The sequence below is a fragment of the Anolis sagrei genome, chromosome 1, assembly GCF_037176765.1.
Source record: "Anolis sagrei isolate rAnoSag1 chromosome 1, rAnoSag1.mat, whole genome shotgun sequence".
Taxonomy (NCBI): domain Eukaryota; kingdom Metazoa; phylum Chordata; class Lepidosauria; order Squamata; family Dactyloidae; genus Anolis; species Anolis sagrei.
Window position 1 is genome coordinate 240,680,502 of NC_090021.1, and position 20,333 is coordinate 240,700,834.

General features: G+C 40.3%; 1 protein-coding gene across 2 annotated transcripts in view; it reads left to right on the forward strand.

The window, feature by feature from the left end:
* Positions 1-13,278, forward strand: part of DRD4 (dopamine receptor D4) — a 59,341-nt gene extending 46,063 nt beyond the window's left edge. Inside the window, exon 4 of one of the 2 annotated variants that reach the window (XM_060769418.2) lies at positions 13,202-13,278. In XM_060769418.2, coding sequence (XP_060625401.1) covers positions 13,202-13,248 — 47 coding nt within the window. In that variant the 3' untranslated portion in view covers positions 13,249-13,278. Of the gene's footprint in view, positions 1-4,387; positions 4,702-13,201 lie in introns of those variants that run through there. The other variant, XM_060769410.2, reaches the window with a different exon arrangement.
* Positions 13,279-20,333: the final 7,055 nt, after the last annotated feature.

The window sequence follows — 20,333 nt, forward strand, 5'->3', positions numbered from 1 at the left end:
TGTGTTTTCCACACAGCAGAATTGGGACTTAAATCAGGTCACTTTGGCCATATCAGTGACCACTTCATGCAGAACACTTGCCTTTTGAAAACTGTTTCTCTGCTGTTTCTGATCCATATAGTAGACAGTTTTGTGTTTAATTGCTTGTTACACAGATTTGGCCTCACTGCATGCTTTGTATTTGTCCTGGTAAACCATTGATATTTGCAAAGGATCTTGCTAGGGCAGATAGCTACTTGTATAAAAGTCTTTTTAACTCCAGTTGTGAGAAACGGCCCTACCTTGCCATCCAAGAGTCTATTCCTTCCATGATTAAATAGGAGCATCTGCTTTTAATGAGAGCCTGTAGCACATTTTAGCGATATCAGATGGAATTTCACTAGAAGGGTGAGCAAAAATGAAAAGAGAAAATCCAATAATGGGATTCAATTGGTGTTGGAGCCCATTATTGAACAAAATAAATAATTGAGATCATAAGAGACTCTTCCTGAAGCCTTTATTCAGTTAATGCTGAAATAGTTATATCAGGGGCCCTTGGGGCTCTTCGATTATTAATGGTTTTAACAGCTCCACTGCTTCTTTCCCTTCATCACCATTTACACCCAGAAGAATCCCTGCTATTGAACAGTGATACGTATGTGTCTCCTGAAGAGTGCTCACTAAACATGGGTCAGAGAACACTCTTGTGCCTTGTCACAGTCATCCCGCATGAAGGTAGGGCAAAATGGTATACATTATACCTTCATAGTCTCTCAGAGTTAGAGGATACAGCACTGAGATGCCAAATTTGGTGCCTAAGAGGATTCCACTGTAAAAGGTGATTTCAGCAGATTGCTCTTTGTCCTGCTTCAGTTGTATTGCTACGGAAGGAATTGTATATATGAGAATTCTCCCAAATAAAGGTAGGAGCCCTACTCAATATGTAATATGGTGCTCTAATAACATTATACTTGTCCCCGTTGCTTGTATTCAGATGACCGAGAAATCATATAGAACTTTTACATCTCAAGATACACCCTCAGTTTGTAAAATTGTTTGAGGGTATATAAAGGTGGAAATTGCCCTCTTTGTCCTTCCATCTCTCTTCCTGTCATGTACTAGCTTTGGTACGTAGTAAGTCAGGGCTTCTTCCTGCCTTCATATTGAGATATTCTGGCTTACAACCAATTAACAAATGAGAAAATAAGATAGAATTGTATTCTGGTTTGGGAAAGAGCCATTGTTACCATACACTAAAGTCTGTATCCCCAGGTTGTACACAAACAGAAAAAAAATCTTGCTTAGTACAAGCAGAGTTACCAGGTGAAATAAAGGGCTCATATCACTTTAAAGTTTATGTCAAAGAGGGAATTTGAGCAGGTGTAGCTGGCATAAAAAGCAACACTTGTTTAAATTCTCTTTTGTACACTAGGCATGGTTAGATTCGGTCAGAATCTTCGTAATTCAGAATAAATTCAGAAAGATTTCCTTTTTGAAGCGATTTCGCAGTTTTTAAGGAAACCGGAAGTCCTTTTGCCCTTCTGAAGCTTTTCCTGCCATTTCTCTTATGAATCAGTAAGTGAGTCGGAAGTGATTCAGCTTCCCAAACCAGTGTGGATGGATTCCCTTCGGTTTCCTTTCCCTCCTGGTCAGCCTTGGGCAAGAGATGCCGTTTAAACCAGTTTGGATGGATTCCCTTTGGTTTCCTTTCCCTCCCACGATTTCTTCCTGCCCAATGAAACTGGAAATAACACTTTGAAACCATTAACGAAAGATTCAGAAGTCTCTGAAGTTTTGAAAAGTTTTGAACTTTTTTTTCTGTGAAAATTGGAATTGACTAGATCCGAACCACCAGCACCTCCTACATCCGAAATGAGTTTTGAACCATTTTTTTAATCAAACAAGCCTATTGTACACCCTTCTCTTACTTCACCTAGTACTCCTAAGTGTAACTCAGTATTTCCATGGCAAGATTATTAAGCTCCGGTACTTATTCATAAATCCAGTCTAGATTATGAGATACAATAGGCCCCAAGTATACTTTTCAGAAACAATGTCCAGGTGCTACTTACCAACAGCCTCTGCTAGATGTATGCAGATATTCATAATCTCTTTTGGATTGGATCCAGAGTAAAGCACTTGTAACTAGACTGAAATAAGAGGACTTCCTACCCATTACCCTTCATAGCACCTCTGCAAGACCTACATTATTTCATTGCATTATTTTGTTAATATCAGCATTTATCTGATGTTGTATGTGTTTTACTTTGCCTTATTGTAATTTCTTGGGCCTTGTGTTAGCTGCTCTGAGTCTTTTTGGGGAGATGGTGGTGGGGTATAACTAAAGTATTATTATTATTATTATTATTATTATTATTATTATTATTACCTTCTGCTCTACACAAATCCTGCACAAATCCTGCTAAATGGGATAATCTGCAAGATAGAGGCATCTTCTTAATGCCAATGTTATATTTGCTTATTTATTTATTTATTTATTTATTGTATCAGACGTGAACTGAGAGTACAGTTGTAATGCATTTTTAAAGTTTTTAAAACTTGGCATTATACCATATATTTAGTGTAAATATATACTAAATATATTTTTCTTATAGCAACACCAGAGGCACTCCAAGTGGCCAGCTACTGATCAAAGGACATTTAGTTATATTTGCTAATATGTAATAAGATTTGTTTTTCAGTCAGGTGCCAGAAGTAGAATTTATGGACTGGGGGAAATCTACAATATTGGAATAAATTGCAGGGCAAGGGTTTTAAAAATTCTTGCTTGCTGAAAACAGCTAGTCTAAATTAAGGAAATTTTGCTGGAGTTGCACTATTTATCAGTGTGTGGCCAAAGTCATATCACTGGCTGATTAAATTTCTTCCACTGAATTGCTGAAGTAATTTTCACTCACCTAGTGAAACAGTAAAAGGAACTAGGGCTTTGAAAGACAAGCTGTTTCTGTAACTATAATCTACAGAAGGGCTACTGAACCATTTTATTGATTGTAGTAGTATAAAGACACAGGGTGAGCTTTTTGTTTTAGTTTTTTTTAGTTCCATGTTAAATTGGCTAGTTGGTGCCAAGGTACAGTACTAATATTCTCCCAGTCACAGATACCTTGAGATATGTTTCATAACATTTGTTATGAAACATGTTTTAGAATGCTTAAAATAAATAATGCTGCATTTGACTCTGGACGCTTCCAGAGATGATTTTACCATGTCGTTGGCTTGCCTCGTTCACATAATTTTACAGGAAGTCTGGATGCTGTCATTTTCCAAACATCCACCATTTCCCATTGTTGCTTATACCATTTTTTTCTCTCCACAATAAAATCTGTTAAAGAACAAAACAGAATAGCTCTATCATGTATTTTGACTGGCAGTATCCATAACTATTTGCCTGGAAGTGCTTTCAGTTTAAGCATGAACACTAATGTCACAGAACTTTAACTTACTCATCAACACTTCACAACCAGGCAACAGAAATAGGAAACATGGGACCGGAGAAGTGTATTTTATAGGACTAACCCTTTCACATGAGAAGGACTCAGGAAGGAATTTAGATTGTGCAGCTTCATAATGAAAAAATAACCATAAAGCAAAGATGAGGGATTATATGGCCTTCCAGATATTGTTGGAACTGCAACTCCCATCAACCCTACCTAGTATTGCCAGAAAGGCCTGTTGGAGGTTGCAATGCAGCAACATCTGGATGGTCACATATTCTTCAACTCTGCACCAAGCCTTTCTGGGCATCTTGGGGTAATTATATGGGTGTGTTGAGTGTGCTTTTACTGCATGACTGGAGGTTGGACTGAATGTCCCTTGTAGTCTCTTCCAACCCTATGACTCTGGGCCTTTCCACAATATCAAGACAGAAAATCCCACATTATCTGAATGTGGACTCAGATAATCCAGTTCAAAGAAGATAAAGTGGGATTTTCTGTTTTGATATTCTGAGATATAGGGCTGTGTGGAAGGGCCCTCTGACTCTATATGGAGAGTTTGGTTTCTGTTTTGGGGGAAATCTGTTCTGCTTTGAAAAACCTAAAGCCTCTTCCACACAACTGTATAAAATCCACATTGCAGTGTGTACTAATATAACCCTGTTCAAAGCAAATAGTTTGAATTATCTGGCTTGATATTCTGGGTTATATGGCTGTGTGGAAGGACCCTAAGAGTACATTATGCTGTAGCTTAGTGAGGCACCAGCACAATTTGGCAGAGAAAGCTAAAGACCTTGTAAAACTGCAACTCCCAGGATTCCACAAGATTGAACCATGGCAGTTAAAATGGTGTCAAACTGCTTTAATTCTACAGTGCAGATGTAACCTAAGATGTAAACGACTAACTCATGGTTTAGAGTGTAACTCTTGTTTTCTTCCTATGTGTCTTACAGGTGCTTTCCTTTTCTGCTGGACTCCTTTCTTTGTGGTCCATATAACCAGAGCTCTGTGTACGTCCTGCACCATTCCCAGTGAAGTCACCAGCATAGTCACATGGCTGGGATACGTCAATAGTGCCCTAAACCCAATCATCTACACTGTATTCAACACCGAGTTTAGGAACTTCTTCCGCAAAGTTTTGCACATCTTCTGCTAACACTGCTGGATTCTAAATATAGAACTGGACTCTGAATATAGAACAGAGGTTATTGCACAGTGCACTAAAAACCAGACAAAAACAACATCTTTGTATAGTTTATTAAAGATTTATTTCTTGGTACACAACTGTGTTTTTCAGTCTTTTCTCCTTGCTTTGGTGAAGACAGAGGTGACAATATAGTTCCTCACTGGCAAACACAAAACTTGCCAAATTTAATTTTTTTCCTTTTGCCATCTTGATGCCAACTTCAGGCAGAAAATTTGAATATGAACTACAGTGGTTGCCCCGTAATTATACACGACCAATTCTACTTATTTGGTGAGATTTCCATCATTGCCTGAAAAAAATAATAATGATCTCTCTGGTACCCCACTGTACACTTCTGTCTTGTCTGAAGACCTTGTTTGGAGTTTGCCATCTTGATGTCAAATTCAGGCAGATGTTTGAATACAGAGTCTACTCACAATAGTTGCCATCCAATGAAGACGCCATCTTCTGTTGGAGAAGAGTACAGTCACCTACTAGTGATAGAAATGGGAATCATTAGGTCCTCCAGATATTTTGTATTTCAATTCCCAGCTTTCATTATCATTGGCTATGCTATCTAGGACTGATGTGAGTTGCAGTCTAACGATATCTGGGGGGCCATAGAATTTCTATCTCTGCTGTCATAATACGGACTATAGTAAAAATAAAATGTATTTTGAGGGGGAAAAACAGCATTGTGGAGCCACCTGCAGACAATAATGAATAAAGCCACTCTTTCCTAATACTTATTTCATTAATCACAAATTAGTAAGCCAAGTCTCTGCTTCTCCTCACAATTTTGTCAGCACTAGTGCCCATCTAAGCAGACTGGCAAACTGTTAGTGCCACCCAGCAGTCCAAATTAACCCTATGCCAGTGTAGGTTTGTTTTTGATCACTGGAGAAGTTAATTGTCCCTTTAACACCGCAAGGATGAAAAACTCAACAGTGAAAAACTGTTTGTGCTCAACTGCACATACAGTAACCAAAGCAACTCCACAATCTGATGTAGAAGCACTGACAGGTTTCCCAAAGCATGCTTGGAGGAGAAAGTTGCAGAAATATCTGGCCACATACAAAGCTATTAGATCAGTTGATGAGTCCTCTGGAGAACTTAGTGAGTGATGTAGTGGTTTCTCATTGGCTACAGCAACAGCCACTTTTCCCAATCCTTCCTCCCTCCTTCAAGCATGAATGTACACGTGGGGTGGGTTGGCCCAGATGGAATTCATTAGCTTAGCAAAGCATGGTTATGCATATCTAACTACTGAGCTGCTGAGCCATGCAGGATTGCAGGCTATTTGGTTGCCTCTCCACTTTCGTGGGGATTAGGGGCACCTATATAACAGCTATATAAGGGATTGGACTGGAAGGCTGTTGTGGTCTCTTCCAACTCTATTTTGTTTTCCATGTCAGGAGCAACTTGGGAAACTGCAAGTCACTTCTGGTGTGAGAGAATTGGTCATCTGCAGGGACGTTGCCCAGGGGATGCTCAGATATTTGATATTTTACTATCCTTGTGGGAGGCTTCTCACATGTCCTTGCATGGGGAACTGGAGCTGACAGAGGGAGCTCAGTCTGCTCTCCCCAGATTCGAACCATCCTGCTGGCCAAAGGGTTTAATCCATTGTACTACTTGGGGGCTCCTTCCAACTCTATGATTCTATGAGCTTAAATTTCAAGGCTCACAATCCATATTCCATAGCTGTACTTTGACAGAAGTGTGAAAATACCTAGCCCATTCCTAGCAAGATAAGGAGTGAACATTCAACTTGTAAAAAGAACCCATACCCATCTATTTTTTAAAAAGTTGTCACATCTTCAGATCTACCATAGTTCATTATTAACGGCCAAAGCCAGACAGTGAAAGATTGACAAGAGGAAGAGTGACAAACGTGAGCAAGGATGCTAACAGAAGGCCGGCAGGTCATGGAAAGGTGAGAATTGTTTGGATGAAAGTATGTTTAATTCATATTTGATGTCATTTGTAGTAGTTTTGTGCCTCTAGTAGAACCTCAGATGTATAATGAAGGAAAAGCATAGAAATTTTCCTTTATTCCCTTTATCTCATGCTCATTTATTAATCATTCTTTGAACTCTCACAACACTTGAAATTTAATTGAATATTCCGGATGAGAGTTTTACTAAATGGATGTTCAGGATGCAAAAGTATATTTGCATTTCATAAGGGTAATTGTTTTGGAGAGATGAAATTAAAATACAGAATCACAATGAGCCTGCCATATCTGATAGGATTTGGTTCCAAAACACACAAAAACCGGTGCCAGATTTATCATTGTGATTAGGTGTGTACATGGCCCTGTTGACCAGGGGAGCCTATCTTCCTTCCAAAAAAAACTTTTATGATTAATTTTGCTTTTTGTTCATTCGTTCAGTCGTCTCCGACTCTTCGTGACCTCATGGACCAGCCCACGCCAGAGCTCCCTGTCGGCCGTCACCACCCCCAGCTCCTTCAAGGTCAGTCCAGTCACTTCGAGGATGCCATCCATCCATCTTGCCCTTGGTCGGCCCCTCTTCCTTTTGCCTTCCAATTTTGCTTATGTGGTGCAATTCTAAAGTTGAAGGCTTTCTGTTTCAAAGTGATTTCAGACATAATGATAGAGTTGATATCGTCTATAGGAGTGTGCCACAAAGCAGGCAGTGGAGGCCTATCAGACCAACCTCCTTCAGGGCCCAAGTAAGAAAGGACCTCATAACTTAACTAACTTAACTCATTTGCCCTATATCTGGCACTGACAAAAATGTAAAGTATCATGCCTCATATTATTAAAAAATGCACCATGGAGCATAATGATTTGTGGCTCCTGGAAATCACAGATCCTGGTAAGTCAATTTTGAAGTCCCCAAGGAATGTATATCTCTGAACTATGGGGTGGAACCAGGTTTAATCATGCCTAGAGTTCAGAACCAGAACTGAGCATGTGTTTTATTAAATCTACATGCTAAGCAAGATTTCTCCCTATTGTTTTTTGAAATTTCACTTCACTGTGGGCTGAAATTTGCTATAGGCTTAGGATAGGATAGGCTTGTAGCTTAATTTATTTTTTTCTGAATCCCAGTTCTGTACATATAGTAGACTTTTCACATTTGGGGGTTTTATACTTGTGGTTTTGATTATTTGCAAGTTTGAAATGCCGTCACTTCCCGAAGTAAATTATGAGAAATGCTGGGAGGGTAGTAACCTGTCACATTTCTGAGAAGTACTAGTTGTACATAGGAGACCTACCGGCCAACATATTTTCCATGCAGTCTGCATGTTCCTAAAGTGATAAAATGGCAAATCACAATCTACTTAGCTGGCAGGAAACACAAAGAAGCCAAATGGAAATTTAAAATTACATGTTCACTGGGATAATAATAATAATAATAATAATAATAATAATAATAATAATGGAAAATTGAGAGCCAAATTGACAAAGAAAAACATGAATGTGGCTCACAAATGGAACTTTGAAAAGGGAGACGGAGGGCCTGATTCTGGCAGCCCAAGAACAAGCCATTAAAACAAATGCCATCAACGACAGATCCCAAGTGTAGATTCTGCAAGGAAGCAGGTGAAACAATAGATTACATCCTCAGCTACTGCAAGAAGAGTGCACAGACAGACTACAAGCAGAGGCATAACACAGTTGCTCAGATGATCCCTTGGAATTTGTGCCACAAATATCATTTGTCTGCAACAAAGAATTGGTGGGATCACAAGCCTGAAAAAGTTACAGAATATGAACACATCAAACTACTCTGGGACTTCCAAATTCAGACTGACAGAGTTTTGGAGCACAATACTCCTGACCTCACAATCGTGTTAAAAAAAACAAAGCATGGATAGTTGATGTTGCAATCCCAGGTGACAGCAGGATTGAAGAGAAACAACTAGAGAAGCCGACATGATACGAGGATTTAAAGATCGAACTGCCAACAAAAAAAACCTTCACTGACCGCCCCCCCCCCTTTTATCTTTTCCTCCCCAGTTCCTATGATCTTACCTATATGTCCATTCCCTTCCCCACAGGCACTCACTCGTTACCCATGATCTACCCATACCGTGTGTGTGTGTGTGTGTGTGTGTATGTGTGTGTCGAACTGCAAAGACTCTGGCACAAGCCAGTCAAGGTGGTCCCGGTGGTGATTGGCACAATGGGTGCAGTGCCTAAAGACTTTGGTCTGCACTTAAACACAATTGGCGCTGACAAAATTACCAGCTGCCAGCTGCAAAAGGCCACCTTACTGGGATCTGCATGCATTATTTGCTGATACATCACACAGTCCTAGACGCTTGGGAAGTGTCCAACGTGTGATCCAATACAACAGCCACCAGAGTGATCTTGTTTGCTGTGAACTCATCTTGTGGCGTTTCAAATAATAATAATAATAATAATAATAATAATAATAATAATAATAGGTGTATACAAGCCCTGTGAAAGTGAAAAACAGAAGTAAAGAAGTTGTATGTTCTTTTTACCTGAGAGAACACCTCTCTATAAATTTCTATATCTTCTAGCATGACCCTTTGGTTGACCTCAGCTATACAATGACTGCGCAATCACACTTGAGGCCCTTGAGATTCCTAGAGAGGTGTTCTCTCTAAAAATCTCTAAGTCTCCCAGTATGACCAGAAGTAGTTGATCATTAAATCACACTGGGGAAGCTAAAGATTCCTAGGGAGAACATTATAATTGAATACGTGAATAACCCAATCCTCAAAAGTCAAAATCACAATTGTGGAGGGATGACTGTACAAGGAATCAAAGACCATTAAGCTCATCTTAGAATGATGAGCTTAACCCAACCTCCCCAACCCAGGGCTGAATCCTCCATATGTTAAATAACATTCAACCATGGAATCACTATCCCTATAGTTTATCTCACTGTCCAACTAAAAGCATTATGTTCCAGACAGAGCAAGTGCAAACAGAATAACCCCCTGAGTAGAAATGGAAATTGGAGACAAGAAAAAACAAGAAGTGGTTTACTGAACCCCATGAAAATCCAGGCATATGTTTCCTGCTGAAGATTTCAAATTATTCCTTCCATTTTCCAATTTGCTCTTGCAAGACTATTTCTAAGACAATGTCAGTTACACATGACAGGCCAAAAGGGTAATCAGCAAGGAAGCCAATTTTCGAACTTGGTCAGTGTTCCATTTCATTCTTTTTTCTGTACACAGTAGGGGTTACTTAAAGAGAACCAAGCAGAGTTTTCCTACACAACCAAGAATGTATCTCTCCCTTAAACATTGTATATATTTAGTGGTCTGTTTGATCAGACATGTTCCCTCAAAGGTGACTGACACAGTGCCCCTCCTTTCCATTTTATCCTCCAAACCATGCTGTGAGATAGATTAGTGTGAGAGTCACTGATTTCCTTTTAAAATTGCCCCTGCCCCCCCCCCCCCTTTCCTGGCACAACATTGGTATGCACCAGGAAGCATGCAAAGAGGTATAATGGTGGCCTGGTAAGTTTTTCTTTTATTTAAAGGGTTTTGGGGGGGGGGTTGCCCCCATTCCAGCATGGTAGTTACCACGTTGCAGTGGGGGCAAGTGACAGGAAAGCCCACTTCTTTTGGACACCCATGCGGACAGCAAAGCAGGTTACATTAAACCATTTTCGTCCGCAATAAATTGCTGTCTGGAAGTGCCTTCTGGCTCCATCTCACTGTGGTCTTATGCTCACTTTCTGAATTTTTCAGTATCCAGTCCCTGCACTATACTGACCTCACATATATGGCAGGGGCAGGATCCTCAGTGTAGTTTCTTTCATACTGTGGTTCAACAACTTCAAAGCATTATTAAGGTGACAAAAGTTATTAATGAAGAATAATACACAAGCTAGGAAATGAAGCAGGAGTTTGTTTTTGCTTGAGCCTACTGGGAAGGACAAGGTCCTACCCCTTCTTTTCTCCTCCTCCCACTGAGTTCAGGACAAACTACTTCTGTGCTTTGAACTTACCATATTTAGAATTTTGTCAGTCAATTCTAATGCTCACCTTTTTTTTTATTAAATTACCTTCCCAAAATTAGGATGGGCATTAGGTAAAGGTAAAGGTTTTCCCTTGACATTAAGTCCAGTCGTGTCCGACTCTGGGGGTTGGTGCTCATCTCTAAGCATTGTCCGTAGACACCTCCAAGGTCATGTGGCCAGCATGACTGCATGGAGCGCTGTTACCTTCCTGCTGGAGCAGTACCTATTGATCTACTTACATTTGCATGTTTTTGAACTGCTGGGTTGGAAGAAGCTGGTGCTGACAGCGAGAGCTAACAATGCTCCTCAAATTCGAACTTGTGACCTTTCAGTCAACAAGTTCAGCAGCTTAGTGCTTTTTTTCTTTTTTTCTTTTTAAATTTTCTAATTATCACATTTATTACATACTATTGCATTTTGTACATCAACCTCTTTAACATGTTGTTTTATTGTTTTGCTTTGACAATTCCCCTCCTTTTCTCTTTTTCCCTTTTTTTTTCCCGCCACAGTGCTCCCCTCCACCCGTCTCAAGCTACCATTCTTACATTTCATCTGTCCAAAATTTCATTTCTTCTTGTGACAGTAATTTTCCTTCCTTATTTTTTAATCCATTTATCACAAATCTTCCCCATACAGCATCAAAATCGCTTTGTTTCCATGTACCTTTTTTTACCTTTAATATACATGTCAATTTATCATTTGTTGCTATTTTCCATGCTTCTTTATACCACTCCTCTATTTGTATATTCATTTCTTTTTTCCAATTCCTTGCTATGAGCAGTCTTGCTATAGTTAATAAGTTTGTTATCGCTTCTTTATCCCCCTTTTTCAATTGCTTATTGTTATATAATGATAGTAAGGCTATACAAGGACTTTTATCTATTTTCATATTCATTATAATTTCTATTTCTCTAAATACTTTCTCCCAAAAATTATTTACATATTTACATTGCCACCACATGTGTATATATGTTCCTGGTTCTTGACACCCTCTCCAACAATTTACTGAGTTATTTTTATTCATATATGCTATTCTTACCGGTGTTAAGTAAGGGCTGTAGAAGAACATGAAAACTTGAGAGGTATAATTAGCAAAATCTATAAGATACTAATTGAAATGAAGGATGAAAAAATAAAAAGTATACCCTTAAGGAGATTTGGGAAGAGGATTTAGGGATAAAAATAAGTGAAATAGAGTGGCGACAACTATGGGGACAAAGACATTTAAAAAAATTTATCGATACGAGTTAAAGAAAATTATTACAAGTTAATATGGAACTGGTACTTAGCAGCTTAGTGCTTTAACCCACTGTGCCACCGGGGGCTCCAGGATGGTCATTAGATTTGCTTAATATGGTAAATACTTTTTGGGGTTTCAGGGTTTTGAAAATTGAGGTTGCCATTAGATTCAATGCCACATTAGACTCAAGTAAAAAAGGGTAGTTTATAGTAATGGAAGTAAGGTAAGGGTAAAGATGAAATAGAAAGTGAGAGAAACAGGGGGATTTTAAAACCAGCTGAAAAATGGGACATCAAAGGATTACGTATCTCAAAGGAACCAATGTAACACAGTTACATACGAATGCATTCTGCAGGTGCTTTGTTCCCTTCATGATACTTAGAATGGTCACCATATTTTTCTTAATTGTCATGAACAGAGTTGACCTGGTCCTGCCACCTTTCAAATAGGAATTGGATGCTCCAGGCAAAAAGAGACATGACAATTGGGTTGCTGTGAGTTTTCCAAACTGTATGGCCATGTTCCAGAAGCATTCTCTCTCTTCAGGAGAGAATGCTTTTGGAACATGGTCATACAGCCCGGAAAACTCACAGTAACCCAGTGATTCTGGCCATGAAAGCCTTCAACAACACAGTCATACCAAGGGATACAATTCTATTGCTTTTCCAATGGTAACACTAAACAGGATTGAGAAAAATGTTCTAATTGTATTGGACATGCAGAGAAAAGAGACATCAGTTTACAACTGAACACTGTCCAACAGAGTGCAAATGTATTGCAAGAAGAGCGGAGATAACAGGTGAGCTGATACACCGCCTGCCCCTCAGCAGCAGAAGGAAAGGCAGGGTCTATAAAAGAAAAATGGAGTATGGGCCCAGATAAAGGACAAGAAAAGGCTGATGTGGATGGAAAAGTCTTTGTATGTCTATGTGGGCATAGGTAGTGTCTATTTTGAGATGGTCTGAAAAATAGATTTCCTTCTGGAAACTGATGTTATGCTGGAATAGAAGACTGTTGGTTTGTTGGAGTAATTTTATATTTTCAGCTTTATATACTCTGCCTTTCACTTAGGTTCTTGAGCAAGGAACATGTCTTTAGTGTTCCTGTGAATTAATATTTTGTTTGGAAAGTAAATATTGGAGTTATTACTATGAACGGTGTTTCTCAAATTGGAACAAAAATATGTGAAGAAATTAATCAAGGAATATGGAAATATCATCCCACACCAAAACTGTGTTATAGCTCAGATTGTAAGAAAGAAGAAATTAAACATAGCAGAAGAACATTTTCAGTCAGATGTGTGAAGCTGTGGAAAGCAAGACCAAAATATATTATCATGGTTGTTATCTTTTTTTTATAGAAAGAGGACTCCATTATATGGCTATAATTGAATTCAGCATGGCCTGACAACGGAAATTACCCAGGAACGTTGGAAGTTATTGCTCCCTTTCTCAAGCAGTGCTTGAAAAATGACAGAAATAAAAGAGTTTTATACATCTCTTCACAGATTTGTGATTTTCTTTTTTGCCTGCAAACTTTTTATTTGATTAAAGTGATAAAAATTGCCCTTATGGCTGGGATATCTCAAATTAACTAGTTGAGCTTGTGCCACAGGGATGAAGTTTGATTCAAAATCACCTTGGAGATTAAAGATCTTGTTGACTCTGCACCAGGCAGTTCTCATACAGTTCAGCTATAGGCTTTCTGTTTTGGTACTATTTGAACAGAGAAGGAAGTAAACAGTAGAAGTGGGTTTTGCTCTCCAAATCTGTCCAGTAATTACTGTCATCAGCAGAGAGCATTAGCCATGATGTCTGAAGATTATGGGAGTTGTAGTCCAAAAACACCTGGAGGGCAACAGATTCAGGAAGGCAGTGATTCTACTTTCCTGTGTATCTGAACATATCACAGCAGCCTTTCACAGAATCATAAAGTTGGAAGAGACCCAAGGGCCATCCGGTCCAACCCCCTGCCATGCAGGAACACACAATCAAAACACTCCTGACAAATGGCCATCCAGCCTCTGCTTATGAACCTTCAGAGAAAGAAATTCCACCACATTCCAAGGCAGCACATTCCCTTGTTGAACAGCTCTTACCATTAGGAAGTTCTTCCAAATGTTAGATGAAATCTTTTTTTCTTGCAATTTGAACCCACTGCTCCATGTCCTAGTTTACAGAGAAGCCAAAAGCATGTGTTCTTTCAAATATGTAAATCTTTCTGTTGTCCCCTCTCAGCCTTCTTTTCTCCAAGTTAAACATACCCAGCTCCCTCAGCCATTCCTCATAAGGCTTGGTTTCCAAATCTTTGCTCATTTTGGTTGCCTTTCATATGCTGGTTCATACATCGTTTAAATTTCCTTTGTAGACATCAAACTGCCTTTCCTTTTAAATTATGACAAGTGCTTTTTCTTTTTGGAAAATACAGTTTTATATGGCATCATAGTTCAGTGCTGCTTAATAAATCAGTGTGTTTCTCCTAAGACAAGGCGTAGATGTCTGAGCAGCCACCAGCTTTTTTATTTCCAGCTGTGGCCGATCCATAATTTCTATGTCTTAACAAACCATGCTAGATGCCACAAAATACCTACACAATCTCCATCTTATGATAAATTGAACTGCAAACCCCATGGCTTAAAACATGGGACCTGTTGCCAAGAGAAAAAATGGGGACATTAAACAAACAACTTTGGGGATTTCAAACTTCCCCATTCCATTTTTGTCACTCAGCAAGATTAAGAGTTCTAGAAAACTCAAACATTCACTTTTGTAGATGGTTCTAATAAAGGCATCCTTTTCCTGTTGATTTTGGGTTTTTGTTTTGTTTTTAGAAATCAGCGTGATTCCTTTCCATATTTTGTCCTCTGCCGCACACCAAAATACATGAGCTGAAATTCAGCATTGTGGGGAGGAAGGGGGAGATAAATATTAACAGAACAAGAAAGTGGATTAATGTACCTGGTTTTTCCTGGTCTGTCTCCGACCGAAAATATTCTAGGTAACCAAAGTGACAGCCCCCCCACCCCCAGGTTGAAAGTCCTGATGCTTAATGACAGGTTGGTAAATGGTAAAACAGCAGCCATCCAGGATTTGATGAGCTTGCTAATCTGGCCTGCATTATGGGGGGAGGGGGGGTATACCACCCCCAACGTTGTCCACCAGGTTTCTGTGTGCAGCACCACGCGATACCCGGGGGCAGGGAGGAGGAGTCACAGTAATCTATCGGGATTCCATCCACCTGACCAGGTGTCCTGTCCCACAGTCAGCCACATTTGAATAAGCCTACCTAAGGATGAGCAGCCAGAACAGAACAGGGATTCTGTTGGTGTACCGTCCACCCCACTGCTCAACAGTCTCCCTGCCTGAGCTAGCCAGTGTGGTCTCGGGCCTGGTGTTGGATTCCCAACAGCTAATTGTGCCGTTTTGAGTGGTCAGAGGACTTTTAAACCCTACCCAAACAGGGATCCTTGACCAATCGACAGCCCTTTGTGGAGAATTTGCCAATTATCCTTAAGGAGGCCATAGTAAAACCCCTATTTTTAAAAATACCAGCACTGGATCCCACTCAACTAGACAACTACCAGCCAGTTTCAAATCTCCCCTTTTTGGGCAAGGTTTTGGAGAAGATGGTGGCCTCTCAGTTCCAAAGTTTCTTGGATGAAAGTGATTATCTGGATCCATTTCAATCTGGTTTTAGGATTGGACATGGTACAGAGATGGCATTGGTTGCCTTGGTAGATGATATATGAAGAGAGCTAGACAGAGGAAGTGTGTTCCTGTTGGTTCTCCTGGAACTCTCAGTTGCAGATACTATTGACCATGCTATCCTTCTGGATCATCTCTCAGGGATGGGGCTAGAAAGCACAGTTCTGCAGTGGTTCCATTCCTTCCTAGATTATTGGATGCAGAAGGTGGTGCTGGGGCACTCCTGTTCAACCCTCCTGCCCTGTGGCCTGTGGGGACCCTCTGGATTCTATCTTGTCCTCCATGTTGTTTAATCTATATAAATAAAAATGTAATGTTCATTTGTGGGATTGACATAACTCAAAAACCATTGGATGAATTGACACCAAATTTGGACAGTGTACACCTAACAACCCAATGTATGTCCTTCACTCAAAAATTTTTGATTTTGTCATTTGGGAGTTGTAGTTGCTGGGATTTATAGTTCACCTACAATCAAAGAGCATTCTGAACTCCACCAATGATGGAATTGAATCAAATGTGGCATACAGGACTCCTATAAACAACAGAAAACACTAGAAGGGTTTGATGGGCATTGACCTTGAGTTCAGGAGTTGTAGTTTACCTACATCCAGAGAGCACTGTGGACTGAAAAAATGATGGGTCTGGACCAAACTTGGCATGAATATTCCATATGCCCAAATATGAACACAGATGGAGTTTGGGGGAAATAGACCTTGACATTTGGGAGTTGTAGTTACTGGGATTTATAGTTCACCTACAATCAAAGAGCTTTCTGAACCCCACCAACGACAGAATTGGGGCAGACTTCCTACACAGAACCCCCATGACCAACAGAAAATACTTAAGGCCATCCAGTCCAACTTCACCAGGGCAAGAAAACGTAATTAAAGCCCTCCTGACAAAGAGCCATCCAGCCATAGATATAGTTAGATATATATGATTCACACACACACACATAGTATCATAGATTTGAAAGGGACCCCTAAAAAAAGGACAATTATATGTTGCATGTTCCAGAGTGTTCCAGACAATCTCTACGTCGACGCTGACAAAGAAACCACAAGAAATACTGTTTACCCACAAACATCAACACATTACATATATAAGAAACCAACACTTCCTTATTATATTATTTTCCAGATCACCAGACTGGGCCACAGCAACACGTGGCAGGGGACGGCTAGTATCTATAGAAAACCACTGAGTGAGATAATCTGGAGTTTTGGAGTTTGGTGTCATATATGCAGACGACACCCAACTCTGTTACTCCTTTCCACCAAAAACCAAGAATGCTGTCCTGACCCTGAACCAGTACCTGTCATCAGTAATGGACTGGATAAGGCCTAATAAATTGAAACTAAATCCTGACAAGACAGAGGTGCTCCTGGTCAGTCAGAAGGCAGATCAGGGTATAGGGATACAACCTGTGCAGAATGGGGTTACACTCCCCCTGAAGACACAGGTACAGAGCTTGGGGTTGATCTTGGTCTCATTGTTGACCCTGGAGGCCCAGATGTCAGTGATGGCCAGGAGCGCCTTTGCACAATTAAAACTTGTACACCAGCTGTGCCCATACCTTGAGATGCCAGATTTGGCCATGGTAGTCCATGCCTTAGTTACAACCCCTTTGGATTACTGCAGTGCACTCTACATTGGGCTGTCTTTGAAGATAGTTTGGAAAATTCAGCTGGTCAAGAGATCTACAGCCAGATTCCTAACTGGGTCTTTGTACAGGGAGAGAACCACTTCCATGTTGAGGCAGCTCAACTGGCTGGCAGTCTGCTTCTGGGCTAAATACAAAGTGCTGCTCATTACCTTTAAAGCTCTAAATGATTCAGGCCCAGACTATTTGACTAACTGCATCTCCTTGTACAAGCCTACCCAGGTGCTTCAATCGGCAGAGGAGGCCCTGCTCTTGGTCCCACCCACGTCTCAAATACAGCTGGTGGAAACGAGAGAGGGGGCCTTCTCCATGGTTGCCCCCCACCTCTGGAACTCCCCCTCTAAGGAAATCAAAATTACTCCCTCCTTACTCTCTTTAAAAAAAACATCTAAAAACCTTTTTGTGTTCTCAAGCGTATAGAGAGGATGACACATAGAATATCTAGCATGGACATTATGGAACGGAAATGGCTTATCACTTCTGGCTATGTTGGCTTTCAAATTTTATACTTTTATTAGTTTTAATTTTAAGTTTCATGTCTTTAGTGTTTATATCATCACCGACCATTTCTCGTTATGTTATTAACTAATTTGTTGTAATGTCTTTTTTATTACTTGTATGTGAATGTTGGATATGTTTTTTTGATTTGGGTACTTCTGACGGTTTTGGTTTATTAATACATGACATCATTGAATTTTTGCCACTACTTGTTGTGAACTGCCCTGAGTCCCCTCAAGAGATAGGGCAGGATACAAATAAACCTTTTTTTAATTATTATTATTCCCTGGGTTAATTTTCTATGGTAACTTTAAGCCTTCATTTCTGTAGCCTTTAGAAATGAAATAAAGCAGTGGTTTTAATAGGCATGCCTTTTTCTTATATCCATCCCAGTTTGTCAATACTCAAGTTCCAAATGGGAAATTATCATTTGGGGTGAGTGTGGGGGTAAGAATGGCTGCAGAACTGTAACCGCTACCATCTTATTGACCTCTGTTGAGTCGTATCAAAGGCACAAACAGCAGCCACCAAATGCAATGCTCTTTGCATCTGTTAATAACCAAGATCCATGCTTCATATGGCACTCCGACTTGGTTTTCGATTTTTGTACAGCCATAGTGCAGCTGGTATAATATCCTAATCACGCAAATGCACAACAGGACCGCCCCAGCAGGAGCAACCTACCGCAGTGCCACAAACTGTTCCAGAAGAGGCATAGCCTTTCATGGGCACGAGGCCCTGCTGAGTGTTGATTAGGCAAAAACAGCACGGGGGCATCCTGGCATTTATGTCTGCTAAGCTGGTTGTCTAAAAAGAAGTCAGGGCCTGGGGAAGAGGGACAGGGGGTAGGGGAAGGAAGCCAACAGCAGGAGCTGTGTGGAAATCTTTGTCTATGAAAGAAATGAGGAAATAGGACTGAACATCTTAGCAGTTCATGCTTCAGAGCAAGTGCAAAGGAACATAATACAATACAGCTGAAAGGAGGGTCCATGCTTCAGTTACAGAGAACACATGCTTTCCAGTGACCTCCACAGCTAACCAATAGTTTTATTACAACACCCATTACTCTTGGCTGGAGATGGGAAGTTTTTGTTCATCATGCTGGGTCTGAGCACCAGACGAGGAAAGATGCCTGCCAGGCACACAGTCCCAGTTCTTTAATCTGGGACTGTCTGTATTTCTGGTAAAACATGTTTTAGGTTCTAAATTAACCTTTTATCTCTTGAAGAGCTATTGTCAATCAAATCGGAAAGTATTGGGTTGGATAGGAGGGAGAGCTTAGAAGTTCACAACAATGCTGAATAGTAAACACTTTTCCCAGACATGAATTTTTCTGTACCAATGCCCACTCTCTTATAAATGCATACCCAACCACTGCTGGTAATGTTTAATACCCCCTTCAGATGGAGGCTATAAATAGAAATGAGCTTGGCTGGGTGGACAGCGAAACCAGCAGAAGGTGGATGCCATTTTCAGGGGAGAATCTATGGACATCTGAGAGGTTAAGGGTTAAAATTGATAAATGGTGGGCAGAAAAGCTTCTTTTCCACCATTTCTCACCTCCCGCTCTTCCTTCACTTTCCTTTGTGTGATCTCGTTGAATGACAATTTGGAATGCATTATGTCTATTTAGGCATCCATTTCACCATGCCTCCAGCATACCTTCTGCATACATCATTTCTCCCTTTTCCCTCCCCTCTTCTATAATAGGGGTTATTGGTGGAATGGGATGAGGGGCAGGACCTCAAGGACTCCCCCAGGCACTTCCCAAAATACATGGAGCTCACAGACCACATATTCCTATGCTGATGGGCAGTCCTTCAAAAGAAAACATTCCATATGATGCTGTTTTCACAGTGGACAAAAAATACACTGAGATGCACTTAGACAGGTACAATGAGGATGCAGATGTGGCTCCTGCTAAAATCTACTCAACTCTGGAATTTTCCACCCATGACTGCACAGGTGGGAAACTCATTTTGGTAAATCATAGAGACCATTGGAGATATCACTTGTTTTGGAAATTGTTTGGATATTGTTGTCAGAAATATATCCCCCAACCCCCAAGCTCTAGAATGGGGCTTCTTGCTACCTCACTCTATTTCATTACACATTCAGAAGGCCTGGACAAAAAAGCCACTTCTATCTCTCATTTATAAGCCTCCAGCGTTTCATTCAAACTTGTTGGCAATGAGTAAGAGTCCAGATCAATTGTTAATTAAGCATGCTTAACTAAATAGCATCTCTTGGTCTCAGACTTCCTTGGTCTTACTTTACCAATCATCAGCTGCTGCCAGTGACAGCAGTCTGTTGTTCTGTTGATTGAAATGCAGCAGACTGATGTTTTCACTTCCTTCTACTACTGATCCCCAATGTGACAATCAGAACACGGGCCCCTGTCACAATTGTTCCTTGCACTGGAGATTGATGGTGGAAAGTGAGTAGCAATGTCAGTCTGGTGCCCCCCAACAATAGATATGTCTATTGCTCATAGCAGCTACTTCCTGGTAAAGTAATACCTCAGGGCTATATTATCTCTGTATGTTTCGTATACTATTGCCACAGTTGTGAATACATATGAATCATTCATATGTATGTGGTATGTATGGGTAACTCTAGATCAT